Below are 23,996 nucleotides of genomic sequence, written 5' to 3'. Positions count from 1 at the left end.
AAACCAAGTTCCCTAAGGAACTTTTCTCACACCCCTTATCTTTCTTACTGTCCTTGATGCAAAACGAAGTCATTTTAAATCATCCTTTAGTGTTGATACTCAAATAAGTATGAAAATGTCATCAATATAGGACTCTGAGAAACTGCAAACAGAAGTAAACAAAAAGTTTTACTGGCTAATGGAAACACCGTGCTGTTTTGTTGGAAAAAAAAGTCAGACTCCTCCATTATGGGGAGCGTGAAGATACTAAGAGCAGCACTGAATACTAGATGGACACAGATATCATTGCATCATAAACAAGGTGAAAGACCTTAGAAGACTCCAGTGCTGCTTCTTAGCCTTTTGTGCCTCATCCTTGACAGGTCACTGGTGGAAGGCAACTCCAGCGCAGTGTTTCCAGAGGCAGCTAGGAAGGTAACTGAAAGCTTAGATGGAAGTGCAGTGAATGAAGGAATGAAGTCATGTGTGAATGAGGTGTTTAGAGAAATACTATGAAAGGTTGTAGAATCAGTAGTTGGATGAAAGGTAGTGAGATATAGGAGTAAAAAGGGCAATGCATGGTGGACAGAATATATTAGAAATGCTGTTGAAGAAAAGAAAAAAGGCATATGGTAGATCGTTCAACAGCAGTGTACCAGTGGAAGTTCAGTAAAGGGGTAGGTAAAAATACATATGTAAGCAGAATGTTAAGAAGCTGATGGAGGAAAGCAAAGAAAGAGTAGAGTTGGAAGGAGTGAAAAAGGAAAGAGGTGATGTAAGAATGGAAATGTTGATGTGAGAAGTAAGGAAAGGGTGTTGCTGAATCAAAAGGAGGAAGTGAAAGGAAGATGGAAAGAGTATTTTGAAGAACTGATGAATGTGGGAGAAGGGGAGGCAGCAGTTGTTACATGCATGGATATGGAGGAGGAGGAGGAGGGTATAATTGTAAGGACCTTTAGCAAAAATGGAGGTAAGAAGGGCGGTAATGAGACTAAGATAGGAAAGGCACCTGGAGTGGATGTGATTACAGTTGAAATGCTGAAGTATGGAGAAAGTGTGATTGAGTGAATGCATCTTGTATGTAATTTAGTACAGAAACATGTGAAAGTCTTCTATTGAGGAGCAAATGTGTGTGTAAGAGTGTGTGGAGAGCTGAGCAAAAGTTTTGGGGTACATGTAGGTGTGAGGCAGGGCTGTGATGTCACTGTGGCTTTTTGATATATATATGGATGGAGCGATAATAGAGATGAAAGTAGAACTAGGGAAGGGAGGTGCAGAGGTGGAGTGTGGTGGTGAGATATGGTGGCTAGTGGCAAGCCTGTTTGTGGATGATACTGTGTGGTTTGCTGAGAGTGAAGAGGAGTTGCAAAAGGTTGTAAGTTTATTTTATGATGTGTTTAAGCATAGGTGATTGAAGGTAAATGCAAGTAAGAGTAAAGTAATAGTGTTTGAAAGAAAACAGAGTGAAGGTATATATTTTGTAAAACCATATAGAGTGAAAAAAAAGTGTACTTACCTGTGCTTTGGATATGGGGGAAGACTGGAAGAAGTGAGAGAATTTAAGTATCTAGGAACTGTCTTAGATGTGTGGTGATATGGAAGGAGAGATAGGGGAAGGAGCAGTACAAGGTAGAATAGTCATTGGGTCCCTTTATAGAATAATGAAGGGTAGAGGTGCAAGTATGGAAGTGAAGAGAAGATTAAGGGACCGCTATTTGAGAAGAGCATGTGGTGCGACAAGATGGAACGAAGAACAAAATGAAAGGGTGTATGAGGGATTTAGTATGGCAAGGAATGCAAAGGGAGTGAATATGTGGAGTGGTAGAATGGGTGAAATGTAATACTTTCAGGTGGTTTGGGCATGTGGAAAGAATGCAAGACTGGGAATTTACAAGGAGAGTGTATGATAGTACAGTTGAAGGGGTTGATGTAAGTGGAAGACCACCTGTGACATTGGCAAATAGGGTGGAGGAATACTGGAGGGAGAGAAATAGTGGAAGAATGCTTAGAATGATGTATGCAAGGGAGGCAGGTAAGGACAGGGATAAGTGGAGACTTGCCATGGCCACCCCTTGATGGGAGTTCCCAAAGGGAATGGGCATTAAAGATGTAGATAGATAGAAAGACCTTGGAACCTTGGATTGATAATTATGTCTGATGTCCCCTACCTTCAGCAAACACAAGCATGTGCATGATCTCATTGGCCTTCTTTAAGTCCTGCAACATGGTGAGGAGATCTGTTTTGTGTAACAAAGATGAATTACTGGTTAGTGGGGTGGATCCTGCAGACTTTCAAGACAACGGAAGAAAAACCAGTGATATTCAAGGAACTAATTCTATTACAATTTGAATATTTCTGTGATCTCACATCTCTCCAAAATGTAGTCAAAATTGCAGAATCAGAAAGTGTTTATAGATATTTCATAGGCCATATTAATATGGTAAAGGATCTAAATTACTAGGAATGGTTAAAGTCTCAGAGCCTATCCTCCCAGGAGTGTAGATGGGAGAGATATATCATCATCTTTCCATGGGAAATCCTTAGAAGGTATGGTTACCAACTTACTTTCGGAAATGAAATCCTACTGGCATGACAGGCTTTAAAAACTTTGTAAACTACTACCTCTGAAATTCGAAGGTATGATATGCATGAAAAGAAATATCACCTTAAACCTCAAGGGCTCAGGACTCCTCAACACCTTGCCTGCTATCATCTGAAATACCAAGGGATGCACAGTAGAGAAGTTTTAGAGTGCCTAGTACTCGCATCAACAAAGTGTACCAGAACAGCCAGGCTATGTGGGCCTGAGGGATATGGCTTCCAACAGCTTGCTTGACCAACGACCTAACTCAGATCCTCGAAGACTTCTCTTGGTAAATCATTAATTCCTTAATATGCATTTTGTAAATGAATAAGAATACTCCGGGTTAATTTCCATGTTTGATGGCTCTTTAGTCCTTTTCATGGGTCTTTTTATATTCATTTATTTTTTTTTTTGTGGGGGTCTTGGTCTGTGTCCTGCAGTTAATTTGACAGGTGTGCTTTTTTTTTCTGCCAAGTGTGCTGTCCTTTTTTTCTTCTTTTTTTCAGAACTTCAGCCATTTGATTATGACCTTCTGTATAGTGAACATCTAATTATTCTCATCTGTATCTTTTACACTTTTTTTTTATTTTCTTATCAAATGAGGAACAGACTGGATTTCATTGCCAGTATGTATTGGTATACAGTCTGGATGGTCTGTTGAAAGTCTTGGCATTGGAATTTTTTAGGGAATCTCTTCCTGAATGGCATTAGTATAACATGAGTGGTTTCCTAGGTGTTTGAGGATGTGAAAGATTACTTTGATGTTAACTTCAGCCAGATTTTTGGTGTCCTCCCTGATATGGTATTGGGCTTTGTTGCTTTGAGAACATGGTCTTTTCACCTGGAAGTCAAAGCAGCATTGAAGGTACACTTTTTCTATGGTTGGTTGTGGCTGTTGAGATATTTGCTAATCCCACCTCCATTCATATATTTATGCTCTCAGATGCTCTTGGGGTTTTGACCATAGTTAAGGAATATAGGTTTTGAAGAATGAAAAAGCTATTTTTGTGCCAGAGGCAGAGGCCATTGAGCATCAGTCACCTTTTCCTTTCCATTTCTTTCCCTCTTTTTTCAAGAAATATTTTTCTCTCCTGGCATTGACAGGTATTAGGTAGATGCCTTCACTTAGTAAAAGCTGAGCTGGTGGGTTAGCCCTGACATCTCAGCTGTTGCTGATTAGTCACTGATTCTTAGTGAATGAGTATCAATTTTTGCTCCTCATGTTTGTGGAGGTCACAGGAGTGGAAACGAATTCTTATGAATTTCTCTTGATATTGCTAAGACTAAAGGGAAACTGTTACCTTGCAAGGCAGTAAGTATCTCTGATTACCCATAAAGCTCAGCCTTTGGTAGAAGAAATATTTTCGTTCTTTGAAACCCAACTTCTTTTGTTTGAGTGAGTCGCTGAATACTGCATATACTCTTATAGGAATGTTAAGTGTGTGATCATTGAGTTTGTATATAAAGGTAACAGAACTTTTGTCTTCTTGTAGGTGGACTTGGAACCTCAGGGGAAACTACACGTGGTAATTGAGTTAAAATGGGCCAAACAAGAAGATGGAGGTATACGCCCACGAGAATTCAGGGAACGACAAGGTTTCAATCGTCGACGGGGAGCCATGAGGCGGCGTGTTCATCAGGTATGTGAGTGTATGAGTAATCTATCAAAAAAAAATTTCTGGTTAGTTTGAGGCTTTCTAATTGGTCTGTGTTTCTAAATACAGACATGTTTTTGAAAAAATAACAGGAAATGGTTAGCCAAGATATTTCTGATTTCTTTTGATGTTATTGTTGTTCGTATTTCAACTTCAGTTAACATTTGGAAGGGATCCATATTCCCTGGGATTTTGGTTGAAATCATTACAGAAGATTATGTGAAGTGTTTTTGTTTAATTTTGAGAGATGGGAAATGTTTTCAGGGTGCCTGAATTGTTTCTGTATGTTCTCATTATTTCAGATATAGATGTTCTGCATATTGTCATCCTGTCAATGTCATGTTGTTACATTTTCTTATGTGTAACTGAAATTTTTTTCCTGATGACTTAGATTGATTGATTTATATCCTACATGTATCAGGCGGATGTCCAGGGTTAGGCCAGAGATGGAGTGAATCATGAACTTGCTAAGGTAATGGCAAAAAGCTCAAAACAAGAGTGCTGTGTAAGAAAACATTGGATATTAAAGAACTAAGCATTATTTGATGTAAATTCACTAATATTTGTCAAGTTCTCTAAAAATTTGATACCCAGTATATCTTTTGTAGAGAAAAAAATTATTACAAGACTTCTGGCCATTTTTGAATGAAAAAGAACTTATGATACGTATTGCAAACCATGATGATGAACTCATGATTTTTGCTGTACGTTAGTACCCCAATTAGTGCTCAGGATAAATTCTTGCTCTTTATGCAATGCAGTATATAACAATCAGAAGACAAGTGAAAGTCCTTGTCAAAGAAGTCGAGAGAATACGAAGTGAGTGTTGCAAGAGATAATAATATAGATCCTTAAAGATTTTTTTAGATATATCACTGATATGAAACAGACAAGGAGTGGAGTAGGACCCTTAATAAACAAGGATTGGGAACCCATTATGGACAGTAATTCATAGCAACAATGTTGAACAAGTTTCTTAGTTTTGTTTTTTATGCTATAAAGCAACAACAAAAAATTCTGAGACAGCATTAAACAGCACTCACATGGTACAGAATTTACCATCACAGTTAGAGAAGTAGTAACATAGATAAGTTGAAGACTAATAAAAGCCCAGGGTCTGATCATGTCTATCCGAGTGATTAAAAACATCAAACACAAAATTGTCAGATTTTTAACCCATATTTTCATTCAGTCTCTCCAGGATGGAATAATCTCACTGGACTAGAGACTAGCATATGTCACTCCTATGTAAGAAAAGGGAAGCTGTGAATGGCATGATCATTACCATCCTATTAGCCTCACATCACTGATATGGAAACTAATAGAAAAATACACTGCATGGTTTTAAAAAAGTGTGGATTATAGCTAACAAACGTTGAATTTTATCATAAATAGTACACACAGCAAAAGATGAAAGCAATAGATATAACATTTCTGGACTTCTAGAAAGCATTAAACAAAGTCTCCCATGTTAATTTGATGCCTTAGGGATTACTGGTTGCACAGGAAATTGGATTGAAGCCTGGTTAAGTGAAAGGAAGCAGAGTCATATTGAGTAGGGAATCATCTCCATTGTCACCTGTTACCAGTTGAAACCCCCCAGGCATCCACACATGAGCCTGTACTTTTGAACATTTATATTAATGATATTGGCATAGGGCTAAATAAGGGCTAAATAACCTAGCATCCAAATTTGCTGGTGACACAAAGAATGGCTATCCCATGTTAACTGAAGAAGATAGGCTAAGCTTACAGGAGGATCTAGATAGAATTGCTTAATGGTTTAGTAGATGGCAAATGCCATTTAATGTCAATAAATGTGAGCTGAGCTGTTACAACTAGGAGACCTAAACAAAAGATTCGATTTTGAGCTGATGGGCCACAAGATAAAGAATACCCCTAGTATGAGAGATCTAGGGGTCATTGTCTCCAATAACTTCAAATTCTCCCAGCATTGCAATGAAGCTACCAAGAAAGCAAAAAGAATGATAGGATTTATGAACAGAAATTTTATGTACAAGATCAAGCTACTATATCTAAATATGCAATGCAGTTTTGGGTTCCCTACTTGGGTAAAGGTATTCTTGAATTGGAAGAATTGCAGTGAAGAGCAACTAAATTGATTCATTCCTAACCATATTAGAGAGAGACCTAACCATATTAGGAGAGACTGCAAGAATTCTCTCTCTCTCTCTCTCTCTCTCTCTCTCTCTCTGTCTCTGTCTCTCTCTCTCTCTCTCTCTCTCTCTCTCTCTCTCTCTCTCTCTCTCTCTCTCTCATATATATATTTCTCGAGCATGTCTTTCAAACTCTCTCACCAGTTTCTAAAGGTTACCATTAGAACTATGATATCAGCAAGCAACAACTGATTCACTTCCCATAACCCTTACCCCCAGCACATCGTAGACCTCCCCATCACTGTAAGACCCTCAACATCTACCTCCTTTTTGACATCCATAAACATAGAAATAATCAAGATGACATTTCATCCTTCATGCAGACCTACCTTCACTGGGAACTGCTTATCCTTGTCCCTTCTTATTCATATACATGCCTTACTCTGTCAATATAAACTCTTCACTTCATGAAGTAACTTCCCAAGTAGCCCTTATATTTGTAGTACCTTAATAAGACTTTTCTCTTTACCTTGTCATACACTCTCTGTAGATGCCAAGTCTCTTTCTCCACAGATTTCTTGCACAAAATCTTCAAAGCATACACCTGGCCTTTATACTCTCAGTCACCACTTACTCACACTCATTATGTTTACTCACCTGTAATTCAAGCTTTCACTCTATTCTCACCTTGCCTTTGAATAAGGGAATTGTACATACATTTTTGCAGGGTTAAGGTACTTAACCTTGAGCATACAAAGTATTTGATATGTCATTCAGTACATAGTAAATTTTAGTGGAAATCTACATGTTGTTTTCTTTCAGGTCAATGGTCACAAGTTCATGGCTACGTTCCTACGACAACCAACTTTCTGCTCACACTGCAGAGAATTCATTTGGGGTCTGGGGAAGCAGGGTTATCAATGTCAAGTATGCACCTGTGTTATCCACAAGCGTTGTCATCAATCTATTGTTACGCGATGTCCAGGAAGCAAGAGTGTAGAAACCATCTCAGAGGAGCCAACACTAAAGGTATGTTATTGTCTGAACTCTAGTGGAAAAAAGCTAAGGCAAATTATTTCAAGGTTAATTCCTCTTATTTAGGAAACACACTTCTGATACATTTTTATGGTGTTTTGACAGTATTCTTAATGTTTTTCACATTGCTTGAGATAGTCTTTTGGTCAGTCTAAGTATTTTATTACTTTATTACAGAGGTATAAGTTTGTTGAGTATTCCTGGTAAATTATATGGGAGGGTATTGATTGAGAGGGTGAAGGCATGTACAGAGCATCAGATTGGGGAAGAGGAGTGTGGTTTCAGAAGTGGTAGAGGATGTGTGGATCAGGTGTTTGCTTTGAAGAATGTATGTGAGAAATACTTAGAAAAGCAAATGGATTTGTATGTAGCATTTATGGATCTGGAGAAGGCATATGATAGAGTTGATAGAGATGCTCTGTCGAAGGTATTAAGAATATATGGTGTGGGAGGCAAGTTGTTAGAAGCAGTGAAAAGTTTTTATCGAGGATGTAAGGCATGTGTACGTGTAGAAAGAGAGGAGAGTGATTGGTTCTCAGTGAATGTAGGTTTGCAGCAGGGGTGTGTGATGTCTCCATGGTTGTTTAATTTGTTTATGGATGGGGTTGTTAGGGAGGTGAATGCAAGAGTTTTGGAAAGAGGGGCAAGTATGAAGTCTGTTGTGGATGAGAGAGCTTGGGAAGTGAGTCAGTTGTTGTTCGCTGATGATACAGCGCTGGTGGCTGATTCATGTGAGAAACTGCAGAAGCTGGTGACTGAGTTTGGTAAAGTGTGTGAAAGAAGAAAGTTAAGAGTAAATGTGAATAAGAGCAAGGTTATTAGGTACAGCAGGGTTGAGGGTCAAGTCAGTTGGGAGGTAAGTTTGAATGGAGAAAAACTGGAGGAAGTAAAGTGTTTTAGATATCTGGGAGTGGATCTGGTAGCGGATGGAACCATGGAAGCGGAAGTGGATCATAGGGTGGGGGAGGGGGCGAAAATCCTGGGAGCCTTGAAGAATGTGTGGAAGTCAAGAACATTATCTCGGAAAGCAAAAATGGGTATGTTTGAAGGAAAAGTGGTTCCAACAATGTTGTATGGTTGCGAGGCGTGGGCTATGGATAGAGTTGTGCACAGGAGGGTGGATGTGCTGGAAATGAGATGTTTGAGGACAATGTGTGGTGTGAGGTGGTTTGATCGAGTAAGTAACATAAGGGTAAGAGAGATGTGTGGAAATAAAAAGAGCATTGTTGAGAGAGCAGAAGAGGGTGTTTTGAAATGGTTTGGGCACATGGAGAGAATGAGTGAGGAAAGATTGACCAAGAGGATATATGTGTCGGAGGTGGAGGGGATGAGGAGAAGTGGGAGACCAAATTGGAGGTGGAAAGATGGAGTGAAAAAGATTTTGTTTGATCGGGGCCTGAGCATGCAGGAGGGTGAAAGGAGGGCAAGGAATAGAGTGAATTGGATCGATGTGGTATACCGGGGTTGACGTGCTGTCAGTGGATTGAATCAGGGCATGTGAAGCGTCTGGGGTAAACCATGGAAAGCTGTGTAGGTATGTATATTTGCGTGTGTGGACGTATGTATATACATGTGTATGGGGGTGGGTTGGGCCATTTCTTTCGTCTGTTACCTTGCAAACGAGGGAGACCGGGAAAAAAAAAAAATTTTATTATGATTTTGCATCAATGCTAATTTTTATAGACATCTCTAAATGTTGCTTATGGTAATTATTTTTTTGATAGATTCTGTCTGCCACCCTGTTATCTCTTACTTCCTTTTACATGAGTGGACCATGTTAATGAAAGCTTGTCTCAGATGGTCTTGTACAGCAGCACAGTTGCCCATACATGAGTCTGATACACTTGTGTCGCATAAAGTTTTATAATTCAGATTCATGTTTTGACACCCAAATCCAATCTCTTAGTTATATCCTTGAAGCTCATTAATATGAAAGACATATTTGTATATGTGCGTGTGTGAGCGTGTATGTATGTACATGTGTATGTGGGTGGGTTGGGCCATTCTTTCGTTTGTTTCCTTGCGCTACCTCGTTAACATGGGAGACAGCGACAAAGTATGATAGTAAATGAATAATATTTGTAAGATGCCAATGTTTTTTAGTGGTTTTGAATTTTTTTTGATATTAAGATGAGAACCCTAAGCATACTGCCAGAAAGTCAGTATTAGTTTTTTGTCTTAGTAGGTCAGATGTACAAGGACTTTCAGGCAATTACAAATACACTGATCTGACTTTTTGATTACTCTCAGCATACTGATGTGATTTCCTTACAGTTAAAGTATCTCATTGAGACTTCTATTCATACTTGAAGGGATTGCCTTGCCACTCGATACAACATGTTAATGTATTACCTTCATTATTTCTTTTAATATTTGCAAGACTTGTCAGATCTTTTTGGAGAGTTGTATGCTGTCAAAACAGTATGAAAGTCTTCATTACTTGTAATCTTTTTTATCATGTACTTCTTGAATGAATTAGCATCTTCAAATACCTTATGCACCTTCAAGTTCTCTCTTACTTGGAGGGCCATCCACCTTCTTTCTCTCTTTACTACAAAATGGGAAAGACTTCAAAGACTACCTCGGTGGCAAGTCTTTTGTAAACATCTGTTATATCTCAGTTGATATTCCCTACTAAATATCTGCCTGTGTCCAGTAATCTATTTGAATTTTTGTGTTCAGGAATGAAGAAGAAAGGAGTGCTTTTAAGGAGGAGCTGAGTGAGTGCTTTGGCTGTTGTGATGCAAGGAATTGAGTCTTGGTGTTACAGGACTTATGTGAAGGACTAAGTGATTTGGTAATACAGGTTATGATTGAGGTACATGGAATCCTTGGCACAAAACAAAATCGGAAAGAGTTTATTGATTAATGGTGAAGGAGGGATGTTGTTTAGGAATACATTATGATTAAGAAAGGTGCAAACAGAAGTGCCTTGCCAACCACTGGGGTTAAGAATTAGGAAGACCCTGTGGTCAACAAAGTACAGTGCTTGTGGGAAATGGGGGTTAGGGGATTAATGTAGACATTAGGGGATGTAATGCAGACATTATATACATACATATGTACATATTCATACCTGCTTGCCTTCATCCATTCCTGGTGTTACCCCACCCCACAGGAAAACTGTGTAGCTATCCCCTGCTTCAGTGAGGTAGCACCAGGAAAACAGACAAAAAAGGCCACATTCGTTCACACTCAGTCTCTAGCTGCCATGTGTAATGTACCAAAACCATAGCTCCCTATCCACATCCGGGCCCCACAGACCTTTCCATGCTTTACTCTAGATGCTTCACATGCCCTGGTTCAGTCCACTGACAGTGTGTCGACCCAGGTATACCACATCATTCCAATTCACTCTATTACTTGCGTGCTACTCACCTTCCTGTATGTTCAGGCTCCCTGAAAATCTTGTTCTCTTCATTCTTCCACCTCCAGTTTGGTCTCCAGCTCCTCCATCTTCCCTCCACCTCTGATACGTATATCCTCTTTGTCAGTCTTTCCTCACTCATTCTCTCCATATGTTCAAACCATTTCAACAAACCCTCTTATGCCCTCTCAACCATACTTTTTATTTCCACACATCTCTCTTACCCTTACATTCCTTACTCGATCATACCACCTCACACCACATAGTGTCCTCAAACACTTCATTTCCAACACATCCACCCTCCTCTGTACAACCCTATCTATAGCCCATGCCTTGCAACCAGATAACACTGTTGGAACTACTATTCCTGCAAACATACCCATTTTTGCTCTGCGGGATAACGTTTTCTCCTTCCACTGATTCTTCATTGCTCCCAGAACCTGTGCCCCCTTCCCTACCCTGTGGCTCACTTCCACTTCCATGGTTCCATCCACTGCTAAGTCCACTCCCAGATATCTAAAACACTTCACTTCCTCCAATTTTTCTCTATTCAAATTTATATCCCAGTCAACTTCTCCCTCAACCTTGGGGTCGGGGAGAAAGAATTCTTCCCATATATTCCCTGTGTGTCATAAAAGGCAACTAAAAGGGGAGGGAGCAGGGGGCTGGAAATCCTCCTCTCTTTTTTTTTTTTTTATCAAAAATGAACAGATCGGGGGCCAAGTAAGGATGGTCTCTCTCGGGCTCAGTCCTCAGGTGAATATGTATGAAAAAAATACATACATAAATGCCCATACACACACATATACATATATGTGTATGTGTTTATTTATTTATTTATTATACTTTGTCGCTGTCTCCCACGTTAGCGAGGTAGTGCCTTTCGTGCCTTTCACCTTCCTGTATGTTCAGGCCCTGATTGCTCAAAATCTTTTTCACTCCATCCTCCCACCTCCAATTTGGTCTCCCACTTCTGGTTCCCTCCACCTCTGACACATACATCCTCTTTGTCAATCTTTCCTCGCTCATTCTCTTGATGTGACCATACCATTTCAATACACCCTCCTCTGCTCTCTCAACCACACTCTTTTTATTACTACACATCTCTCTCACCCTTTCATTACTTACTCGAGCAAACCACCTCACACCACATGTTGTCCTCAGACATCTCATTTCCAACACATCCACCCTCCTCCGCACAACCCTATCTATATCCCATGCCTCACAACCATATAACATTGTTGGAACCACTATTCCTTCAAACATACCTGTTTTTGCTCTCCGAGATAATGTTCTCGCCTTCCACACATTCCTCAATGCTCCCAGAAACTTCGCCCCTTCCCCACCCTGTGACTCACTTCTGCTTCCATGGTTCCATCCGCTGCCAAATCCACTCCCAGATATCTAAAACACTTCACTTCCTCCAGTTTTTCTCCATTAACACTCCCCTCCCAATTTGCTTGTCCTACAACCCTACTGAACCTAATAACCTTGCTCTTATTCACATTTACTCTCAGCTTTACAGTTTACCAAACTCAGTCATCAGCTTCTGCAGTTTCTCACCCAAATCATCCACCAGAGCTGTATCATCAGCGAACAACTGACCCACTTCCCAAGCCCTCTCATCCACAACAGACTGCATACTTGCCCCTCTCTCCAAATCTCTTGCATCCACCTCCCTAACAACCCCATCCATAAACAAATTAAACAACCATGGAGACATCACGCATCCTTGCCGCAAATCGACATTCACCAGGAACCAATCAATTTCCTCTCTTCCTACTCGTACTCATGCCTTACATCCTTGATGAAAACTTTTCACTGCTTCTAGCAACTTACCTCCCACACCATGTACTCCTAATATCTTCCACAGAGCATCTCTATCAACTCTTATCATATTCCCTCTTGTTTTTCTAAGTATTTCTCACATACATTCTTCAAAGCAAACATCTGATCCACACATCCTCTACCACTTCTGAAGCCACACTGTTCTTCCTCATTCTGATGCTCTGTACATGTCTTAACCCTCTCAATCAATACCCTCTCTTGTAATTTTCCAGGAATACTCAACCAACTTATACCTCTGTAATTTGAACACTCACCTTTATCCCCTTTGCCTTTGTACAGTGGCACTATGCATGCATTCCACCAACCCTTAGGCATTTCACCATGAACCATACATTCATTGAATATCCTCAGTCAACAACAAAGTCACCCGCCTTTTATGATAAATTCCAATGCAGTGGCATCCAAACCCGCCTCCTTCCCGGCTTTCATCTTCCGCAAAGCTTCACTACCTCTTCTCAGTTTAACAAATCATTCTCCCTGACTCTTTCACTTCGCACACCACCTCGACCAAAACACCCTATATCTGCCACTCTATCATCAAACACATTCAACAAACCGTCAAAATACTCACATCATCTCCCTCTCACTTTACCACTTCTTGTTATTACCTCCCCATTTGCCCCCTTCACCGATGTTCCCATTTGTTCTCTTGTCTTACGCACTTTACTTGCCTCCTTCCAAAACATCTTTTTATTCTCCCTCAAATTTAATGATACTCTCTCACCCCAACTCTCATTTGTCCTTCTTTTCACCTCTTACACATTTCTCTTGACCTCTTACCTCTTTCTTTTACACATCTCCCAGTCATTTGCACTATTTCCATGCAAAAATTGCCCAAATACATCTCTCTTCTCTTTCACTAACAATCTTATTTCTTCATCCCACCACTCACTACCCTTTCTAATCTTCCCACCTCCCACCTTTCTCATGCCACAAACATCTTTTGCGCAAGCCACCACTGCTTCCCTAAATACATCCCATTCCTGCCCTGCTCCCCTTATGTCATTTCTCTCACCTTTTTTAATTCTGCAATCAAGCTCTCCTGGTACTTCCTCACACAAGTCTCCTTTCCAAGCTCACTTACTCTCACCACTCCCTTCACCCCAGCATTCTCTCTTCTCTCCTGAAAACCTCTACATATCTTCACCTTCGCCTCCACAAGATAATGATCAGACATTCCTCCAGTTGCCCCTCTCAGCACCTTAACATCCAAAAGTCTCTGTTTCACGCATCTGTCAATTAACAAGTGATCAAGTAACACTCTCTGGCCATCTCTCTCACTTACATACGTATACTTATGTATATCTCTCTTTTTAAACCAGGTATTCCCAATCACCCGTCTGTTTTCAGCACGCATATCTACAGGCTCTTATCTATTTACATTTACGACACTGAACACCCCATCCCTCTGCGTGCATGCAAGGTAGTACTAGGAAAAGACAACAATGGCCACATTCGTTCACACTGTCTCTAGCTGTCATGTGTAACGCACTGAAACCACAGCACCCTTTCCTCCTCCAGGCCCCATGAGCCTTTCTATGGTTTACCCCAGACTCTTCACATGCCCTGATTCAATGCATTGACAGCATGTCGACCCTGATATACCATATCGTTCCAGTTCACTCTATTCCTTGCATGCCTTTCACCTTCCTCTGTGTTCAAACACCGATTGTTCAAAATCTTTTTCAATCCATCCTTCCACCTCCAATTTGGTCTCCCGCTTCTCCTTGTTCCCTCCACCTCTGACGTATATATTCTCATTGTCAATCTTTCCTCACTCATTCTCTCAATGTGTTCAACCATTTCAACACCCTCTTCTGCTCTCTCAACCACACTCTTTTTATTACCACAGAACCTTCTTATCCTTTCATTACTTGATCAAACCACCTTACACAACATATTGTCCTCAAACACTTCATTTCAACACATCCACCGTCCTATGCACAACCCTATCTAAAGCCCATGCCTCGTAACCACATAACATTGTTGGAACCATTATTCCTTCAAACATGCCCATTTTTGCTGTCAGAGATAATGTTCTTGCCTTTCAAACATTCTTCAGTGCTCTCAGAACCTTTTGCCCCCTTTGTGTGAGTGATAGGCTCAAGATGAGATCGTATGGAAAAAAATGAATGTTTTGGAAATGATATATTTGAAGACCATGTGGTGTGAGGGGTGTTGATTGGTATGAAATAATAGGGTAAGTGAGTGATTAGGAAATAGGAAGAATATGGTTGAGTTAAGAGGTTGTGCTGTAATGGTTTGTACATATATTGATAATGAATGAGGAGAAGCTGACAAAGAGGTTACCTGTTACAGAAATAGAGTGGGCAAGGAAAGGGAGGAGACTAGTTTGGAGATGGGAGGATGGAGTGGAAAAGGTTTTGGGTGCTAAGGGATTGAACATGCAGGAAGGGTAAGGCATACTTGAGATAGAGTTAACTGGAGTAATTTTGTATACAGGAAGTGACATGTCAGTAGGCTAAACCAGGGTATATGATGCAGTCAGGGGAAACTATGGAAAAGTCTTTGGGACCTTGGTGTGGATAGGGAGCTGTGGTTTTAGTGCATTACACACTAGAGATAGAGAGATGTAAGTAAATGAGCCATTACTTCATTTGTTCCTGGTAGAGAGAAGATGTAAGTAAATGAGCCATTATTTCATTCGTTCCTGGTGCTTATTGGAAATATGGGACATTGCATACATGTATGAAAATTTTTTTTTTTCCATTAATTTATATAGTTGTGTATGCATATCTGTATCAAAATTTTCAATCCCTTTATGTGTAAGATGTAGTTGTGGATGTGTTAAACATTACAAGTAGTAAACAGCACAAAACTAATTTTTTTCTTTTTATCAATCGCAGGGAAGTGGTCAGCAGCGGTTCAATGTCAATGTGCCACATCGGTTTTCTGTACACTCATACAAGCGATTTACATTTTGTGACCACTGTGGCTCGTTGCTTTATGGCCTTATCCGTCAGGGGCTCCAATGTGAAGGTAAAGTCTTTGACAGTTTATGTATATTCTTTAGAGTAACTTCATCCCTGTTCTTTGTTATGTAAATGATTTGGGTAACATACATTAATTTAATGATTTTTGTTTGATATATATATTTTGCATGGTGAGACAGAGAGTAAGGTTTCAGGCACACCTGTGTTGTTATTGCACTATCAATCAGTGCATCATTGAATACAGCTATGAAATAGATTTTTACAATTTTTACAACCATCTGATGGCAAACCAATGATTACCATTACCAAAAAGCATTCATACTTTATGAATAGAACACCTCTTACTATGAACAGGCTGCTTTGCTAGCAAAATAGCCAAGCCAGAGAGTATACTGAAAACCTTCTCCTAATTGCTGTACATACCAGGATCACTAGATATTAAATTTCGTATCCTGGAACAGGTGTAAATTTTTGTAAAATATAGACATGGAAAACATTGGAAGGTTTGACTTCTAACCTGCTCTGAAAATAACATCTTGCAAAATGTTTAGAGTTTGGTAAAGTGTGTGAAAGAAGAAAGCTAAGAGTAATTGTGAATAAGAGCAAGGTTATTAGGTACAGTAGAGTTAAGGGACAAGTCAATTGGGACGCAAGTTTGAATTGAGAAAAACTGGAGGAAGTGAAGTGTATTAGATATATTGAAGTGGATTTGGCAGCGGAGGGAACCATGGAAGTGAGAGTGAGTCACGGTGGGAAAGGGGGCGAAAGTTCTGGTAGTATTGAAAAATTTGTGGAAGGCGAGAACATTATCTCGGAAAGCAAAAATGAGTATGTTTGAAGGAATAGTGGTCCCAACAGTGTTATATGGTTGTGAGGCGTGGGCTATAGATAGGGTTGTGCAAAGGAGGGTGGATGTGTTGGAAAGATGTTTGAGGACAATATGTGGTGTGAGGTGTTTGATCAAGTAAGTAATGAAAGGGTAAGTGAGATGTGTGGTAATAAAAAGATTGTGGTTGAGAGAGCAGAAGAGGGTGTTTTGAAATGGTTTTGTCACGTGGAGAGAGTGAGTGAGGAAAGATTGACAAAAAGTATATATGTGTCAGAGGTGGAGGGAACAAGAAGTGGGAGAAATTGGAGGTGGAAAGATGGGGTGAAAAGGATTTTGAGCAATTGGGGCCTGAACATGCAGGAGGGTGAAAGGCATGCAAGGAATAGAGTGAATTGGAACGATGTGGTATACCAGGGTTGACGGGCTGTCATTGGATTGAACCAGGGCATATGAGGCGTCTGGGGTAAACCATGGAAAGTTTTGTGGGGCCTGGATGTGGAAAGGGAGCTGTGGTTTCTATGCATTATACATGACGGCTAGAGACATAGTGTGAATGAATGTTGCCTTTGTTGTCTTTTCCTAGCACTACCTCATGCGTGTACGGGGGGAAGGGGTTGTCATTTCATGTGTGGCGGGGTGGCGACGGGAATGAATAAGGGCAGCATGTATGAATTATATATATTTATATATTTTGCTTTGTCGCTGTCTCCTGCGCCTGCGAGGTAGCACAAGGAAACAGACGAAAGAAATGGCCCAACCCACCCCCACACACATGCACACACACACAAGTCCACACACGCAAACGTACACACCAACACATCCCAACGTACACACACAGACACACACACATACACACATGCACACAATTCACACTGTCTGCCCCTACTCACCCCCATCGCCACCCCGCCACACACGGAATAACATCCCCCTCCCCCCTTGTGCGCGAGGCAGCTCCAGGAAAAGACAACAAAGGCCCCATTCGCTCACACTCAGTCTCCAGCTGTCATGCAATAATGCCCGAAACCACAGCTCCCTTTCCACATCCAGGCCCCACAGAACTTTCCATAGTTTACCCCAGATGCTTCACATGCCCTGATTCAATCCATTGACAGCACGTCGACCCCGGTATACCACATCGATCCAATTCACTCTATTCCTTGCCCGCCTTTCATCCTCCTGCATGTTCAGGCCCCAATCACTCAAAATCTTTTTCACTCCATCTTTCCACCTCCAATTTGGTCTCCCACTTCTCCTCATTCCCTCCACCTCCGACACGTATATCCTCTTGGTCAATCTTTCCTCACTCATTCTCTCCATGTGCCCAAACCATTTCAAAACACCCTCTTCTGCTCTCTCAACCACACTTTTTTTATTTCCACACATCTCTCTTACCCTTACATTACTTACTCGATCAAACCACCTCACACCACATATTGTCCTCAAACATCTCATTTCCAGCACATCCACCCTCCTGCGCACAACTCTATCCATAGCCCACGCCTTGCAACCATACAACATTGTTGGAACCACTATTCCTTCAAACATACCCATTTTTGCTTTCCTAGATAATGTTCTCGACTTCCACACATTCTTCAAGGCTCCCAGGAATTTCGCCCCCTCCCCCACCCTATGATTCACTTCCGCTTCCATGGTTCCATCCACTGCCAGATCCACTCCCAGATATCTAAAACACTTTACTTCCTCCAGTTTTTCTCCATTCAAACTTACCTCCCAATTGACTTGACCCTCAACCCTTCTGTACCTAATAACCTTGCTCTTATTCACATTTACTCTTAACTTTCTTCTTTCACACACTTTACCAAACTCAGTCACCAGCTTCTGCAGTTTCTCACATGAATCAGCCACCAGTGCTGTATCATCAGCAAACAACAACTGACTCACTTCCCAAGCTCTCTCATCCACAATAGACTTCATACTTGCCCCTCTTTCCAAAACTCTTGCATTCACCTCCCTAACAACCCCATCCATAAACAAATGAAACAACCATTGAGACATCACACACCCCTGCCGCAAACCTACATTCACTGAGAACCAATCACTTTCCTCTCTTCCTACACGTACACATGCCTTACATCCTCGATAAAAACTTTTCACTGCTTCTAACAACTTGCCTCCCACACCATATATTCTTAATACCTTCCACAGAGCATCTCTATCAACTCTTATCATATGCCTTCTCCAGATCCATAAATGCTACATACAAATTCATTTGCTTTTCTAAGTATTTCTCACATACATTCTTCAAAGCAAACACCTGATCCACACATCCTCTACCACTTCTGAAACCACACTGCTCTTCCCCAATCTGATGCTCTGTACATGCCTTCACCCTCTCAATCAATACCCTCCCATATAATTTACCAGGAATACTCAACAAACCTATACCTCTGTAATTTGAGCACTCACTCTTATCCCCTTTGCCTTTGTACAATGGCACTATGCAAGCATTCCGCCAATCCTCAGGCACCTCACCATGAATCATACATACATTACATAACCTTACCAACCAGTCAACAATACAGTCACCCCCTTTTTTAATAAATTCCACTGCAATACCATTCAAACCTGCTGCCTTGCTGGCTTGAATGAGTGTGTTAATGGTTTTGATGCACGAGACCGGGTTATAGTGATGGGTGATTTGAATGGAAAGGTGAGTAATGTGGCAGTTGAGGGAATAATTGGTGAACACAGGGTGTTCAGTGTTGTAAATGGAAATGGTGAAGAGCTTGTAGATTTATGTGCCGAAAAGGACTGAATATTGGGAATACCTGGTTTATAAAGAGATATACATAAGTATACGTATGTAAGTAGGAGAGATGGCCAGAAAGCGTTATTGGATTGCGTGTTAACTGATAGGCGCATGAAACAGAGACTTTTGGATGTTTAATGTGCTGAGAGGTGCAACTAGAGGGATGTCTGATCATTATTTTGTGGAGGCGAAGGTGAAGATTTGTAGATGTTTTCAGAAAAGAAGAGAGAGTGTTGGGGTGAAGAGAGTGGTGAGAGTAAGTGAGCTTGGGAAGGAGACTTGTGTGAGGAAGTACTAGGAGAGACTGAGTGCAGAATGGAAAAAGGTGAGAACAAAGGAGGTAAGGGCAGTGGGGGAGGAATGGGATGTATTTAGGGAAGCAGTGATGGCTTGCGCAAAAGATGCTTGTGGCATGAGAAGCGTGGGAAATGGGCAGACTAGAAAGGGTAGTGAGTGGTGGGATGAAGAAGTAAGATTATTAGTGAAAGAGAAGAGAGAGGCATTTGGACGATTTTTACAAGGAAATAATGCAGATGAGTGGGAGATGTATAAAAGAAGGAGGCAGGAGGTCAAGAGAAAGGTGCAAGAGATGAAAAAGAGGGGAAATGAGAGTTGGGGTTAAAGATTATCATTAAATTTTAGGGAGAATAAAAAGATGTTTTGGAAGGAGGTAAATAAAGTGCGTAAGACAAGGGAATCAATGGGAACTTCAGTGAAGGGGGCTAATGGGAAGGTGATAACAAGTAGTGGTGATGTGAGAAGGAGATTTTGAAGGTTTGTAGAATGTGTTTGATGATAGAGTGGCAGAGATAGGGTGTTTGGTGTGCAAAGTGAGAGGGTTAGGGAGAATGATTTGGTAAATAGAGAAGAGGTAGTAAAAGCTTTGCGGAAGATGAAAGCCGGCAAGGCAGCGGGTTTGGATTGTATTGTAGTGGAATTTATTCAAAAATAGGGTGACTGTATTGTTGACTGGTTGGTAAGGTTATTTGATATATGTATGACTCATGGTGAGGTGCCTGAGGATTGGCGGAATGCTTGCATAGTTCCATTGTACAAAGGCAAAGGTGATAAAAGTGAGTGCTCAAATTACAGAGGTATAAGTTTGTTGAGTATTGCTGGGAAATTATATGGAGGGGTATTGATTGAGAGGGTGAATGCATTTACTGAGCATCAGATTGGGGAAGAGCAGTGTGGTTTCAGAAGTGGTAGAGGATGTATGGATCAGGTGTTTGCTTTGAAGAATGTATGTGAAAAGTACTTAGAAAAGCAAATGGATTTGTGTGTAGCACTTATGGATCTGGAGAAGGCATATGATAGAGTTGATAGAGATGCTCTGTGGAAGGTATTAAGAATATATGGTGTGGGGGCAACTTGTTAGAAGCAGTGAAAAGTTTTTATCGAGGATGTAAGGCATGTGTACATGTAGGAAGAGAGGAAAGTGATTGGTTCTCAATGAATGTAGGTTTGCGTCAGGGGTGTGTGATGTCTCCATGGTTGTTTAATTTGTTTATGGATTGGGTTGTTAGGGAGGTGAATGCAAAAGTTTTGGAAAGAGGGGCAAGTATGCAGCCTGTTGTGGATGCTAGAGAGCTTGGGAAGTGAGTCAGTTGTTGTTTGCTGATGATACAGTGCTGGTGGCTGATTCATGTAAGAAACTGCAGAAGCAGGTGACTGAGTTTGGTAAAGTGTGTGAAAGAAGAAAAGCTGAGAGTAAATGTGAATAAGAGCAAGGTTATTAGGTACAGTAGGGTTGAGGGACAAGTCAATTGGGAGGTAAGTTTGAATGGAGAAAAACTGGAGGAGGTGAAGTGTTTTAGATATCTGGGATTGGATTTGGCAGTGGATGGAACCATGGAAGCGGAAGTGAATCATAGGTGGGAAAGGGGGCGAAAGTTCTGGTAGTATTGAAAAATTTGTGGAAGGCGAGAACATTATCTCGGAAAGCAAAAATGAGTATGTTTGAAGGAATAGTGGTCCCAACAGTGTTATATGGTTGTGAGGCGTGGGCTATAGATAGGGTTGTGCAAAGGAGGGTGGATGTGTTGGAAAGATGTTTGAGGACAATATGTGGTGTGAGGTGTTTGATCAAGTAAGTAATGAAAGGGTAAGTGAGATGTGTGGTAATAAAAAGATTGTGGTTGAGAGAGCAGAAGAGGGTGTTTTGAAATGGTTTTGTCACGTGGAGAGAGTGAGTGAGGAAAGATTGACAAAAAGTATATATGTGTCAGAGGTGGAGGGAACAAGAAGTGGGAGAAATTGGAGGTGGAAAGATGGGGTGAAAAGGATTTTGAGCAATTGGGGCCTGAACATGCAGGAGGGTGAAAGGCATGCAAGGAATAGAGTGAATTGGAACGATGTGGTATACCAGGGTTGACGGGCTGTCATTGGATTGAACCAGGGCATATGAGGCGTCTGGGGTAAACCATGGAAAGTTTTGTGGGGCCTGGATGTGGAAAGGGAGCTGTGGTTTCTATGCATTATACATGACAGCTAGAGACATAGTGTGAATGAATGTTGCCTTTGTTGTCTTTTCCTAGCACTACCTCATGCGTGTACGGGGGGAAGGGGTTGTCATTTCATGTGTGGCGGGGTGGCGACGGGAATGAATAAGGGCAGCATGTATGAATTATATATATTTATATATTTTGCTTTGTCGCTGTCTCCTGCGCCTGCGAGGTAGCACAAGGAAACAGACGAAAGAAATGGCCCAACCCACCCCCACACACATGCACACACACACAAGTCCACACACGCAAACGTACACACCAACACATCCCAACGTACACACACAGACACACACACATACACACATGCACACAATTCACACTGTCTGCCCCTACTCACCCCCATCGCCACCCCGCCACACACGGAATAACATCCCCCTCCCCCCTTGTGCGCGAGGCAGCTCCAGGAAAAGACAACAAAGGCCCCATTCGCTCACACTCAGTCTCCAGCTGTCATGCAATAATGCCCGAAACCACAGCTCCCTTTCCACATCCAGGCCCCACAGAACTTTCCATAGTTTACCCCAGATGCTTCACATGCCCTGATTCAATCCATTGACAGCACGTCGACCCCGGTATACCACATCGATCCAATTCACTCTATTCCTTGCCCGCCTTTCATCCTCCTGCATGTTCAGGCCCCAATCACTCAAAATCTTTTTCACTCCATCTTTCCACCTCCAATTTGGTCTCCCACTTCTCCTCATTCCCTCCACCTCCGACACGTATATCCTCTTGGTCAATCTTTCCTCACTCATTCTCTCCATGTGCCCAAACCATTTCAAAACACCCTCTTCTGCTCTCTCAACCACACTTTTTTTATTTCCACACATCTCTCTTACCCTTACATTACTTACTCGATCAAACCACCTCACACCACATATTGTCCTCAAACATCTCATTTCCAGCACATCCACCCTCCTGCGCACAACTCTATCCATAGCCCACGCCTTGCAACCATACAACATTGTTGGAACCACTATTCCTTCAAACATACCCATTTTTGCTTTCCTAGATAATGTTCTCGACTTCCACACATTCTTCAAGGCTCCCAGGAATTTCGCCCCCTCCCCCACCCTATGATTCACTTCCGCTTCCATGGTTCCATCCACTGCCAGATCCACTCCCAGATATCTAAAACACTTTACTTCCTCCAGTTTTTCTCCATTCAAACTTACCTCCCAATTGACTTGACCCTCAACCCTTCTGTACCTAATAACCTTGCTCTTATTCACATTTACTCTTAACTTTCTTCTTTCACACACTTTACCAAACTCAGTCACCAGCTTCTGCAGTTTCTCACATGAATCAGCCACCAGTGCTGTATCATCAGCAAACAACAACTGACTCACTTCCCAAGCTCTCTCATCCACAATAGACTTCATACTTGCCCCTCTTTCCAAAACTCTTGCATTCACCTCCCTAACAACCCCATCCATAAACAAATGAAACAACCATTGAGACATCACACACCCCTGCCGCAAACCTACATTCACTGAGAACCAATCACTTTCCTCTCTTCCTACACGTACACATGCCTTACATCCTCGATAAAAACTTTTCACTGCTTCTAACAACTTGCCTCCCACACCATATATTCTTAATACCTTCCACAGAGCATCTCTATCAACTCTTATCATATGCCTTCTCCAGATCCATAAATGCTACATACAAATTCATTTGCTTTTCTAAGTATTTCTCACATACATTCTTCAAAGCAAACACCTGATCCACACATCCTCTACCACTTCTGAAACCACACTGCTCTTCCCCAATCTGATGCTCTGTACATGCCTTCACCCTCTCAATCAATACCCTCCCATATAATTTACCAGGAATACTCAACAAACCTATACCTCTGTAATTTGAGCACTCACTCTTATCCCCTTTGCCTTTGTACAATGGCACTATGCAAGCATTCCGCCAATCCTCAGGCACCTCACCATGAATCATACATACATTACATAACCTTACCAACCAGTCAACAATACAGTCACCCCCTTTTTTAATAAATTCCACTGCAATACCATTCAAACCTGCTGCCTTGCTGGCTTGAATGAGTGTGTTAATGGTTTTGATGCACGAGACCGGGTTATAGTGATGGGTGATTTGAATGGAAAGGTGAGTAATGTGGCAGTTGAGGGAATAATTGGTGAACACAGGGTGTTCAGTGTTGTAAATGGAAATGGTGAAGAGCTTGTAGATTTATGTGCCGAAAAGGACTGAATATTGGGAATACCTGGTTTATAAAGAGATATACATAAGTATACGTATGTAAGTAGGAGAGATGGCCAGAAAGCGTTATTGGATTGCGTGTTAACTGATAGGCGCATGAAACAGAGACTTTTGGATG

General features: G+C 41.3%; 1 protein-coding gene across 1 annotated transcript in view; it reads left to right on the top strand.

The window, feature by feature from the left end:
- Pkc98E (Protein kinase C) overlaps positions 1-23,996 on the top strand; it is a 216,545-nt gene that overhangs the window by 44,098 nt on the left and 148,451 nt on the right. Inside the window, exons 2-4 of the mRNA XM_071666782.1 lie at positions 4,058-4,204; positions 7,159-7,365; positions 15,454-15,586. Coding sequence (XP_071522883.1) covers positions 4,058-4,204; positions 7,159-7,365; positions 15,454-15,586 — 487 coding nt within the window. The remainder of the gene's footprint in view (positions 1-4,057; positions 4,205-7,158; positions 7,366-15,453; positions 15,587-23,996) is intronic.

This window comes from Panulirus ornatus, chromosome 11, assembly GCF_036320965.1.
Source record: "Panulirus ornatus isolate Po-2019 chromosome 11, ASM3632096v1, whole genome shotgun sequence".
NCBI lineage: Eukaryota > Metazoa > Arthropoda > Malacostraca > Decapoda > Palinuridae > Panulirus > Panulirus ornatus.
This window is presented reverse-complemented; position numbering and strand designations above follow the sequence as displayed.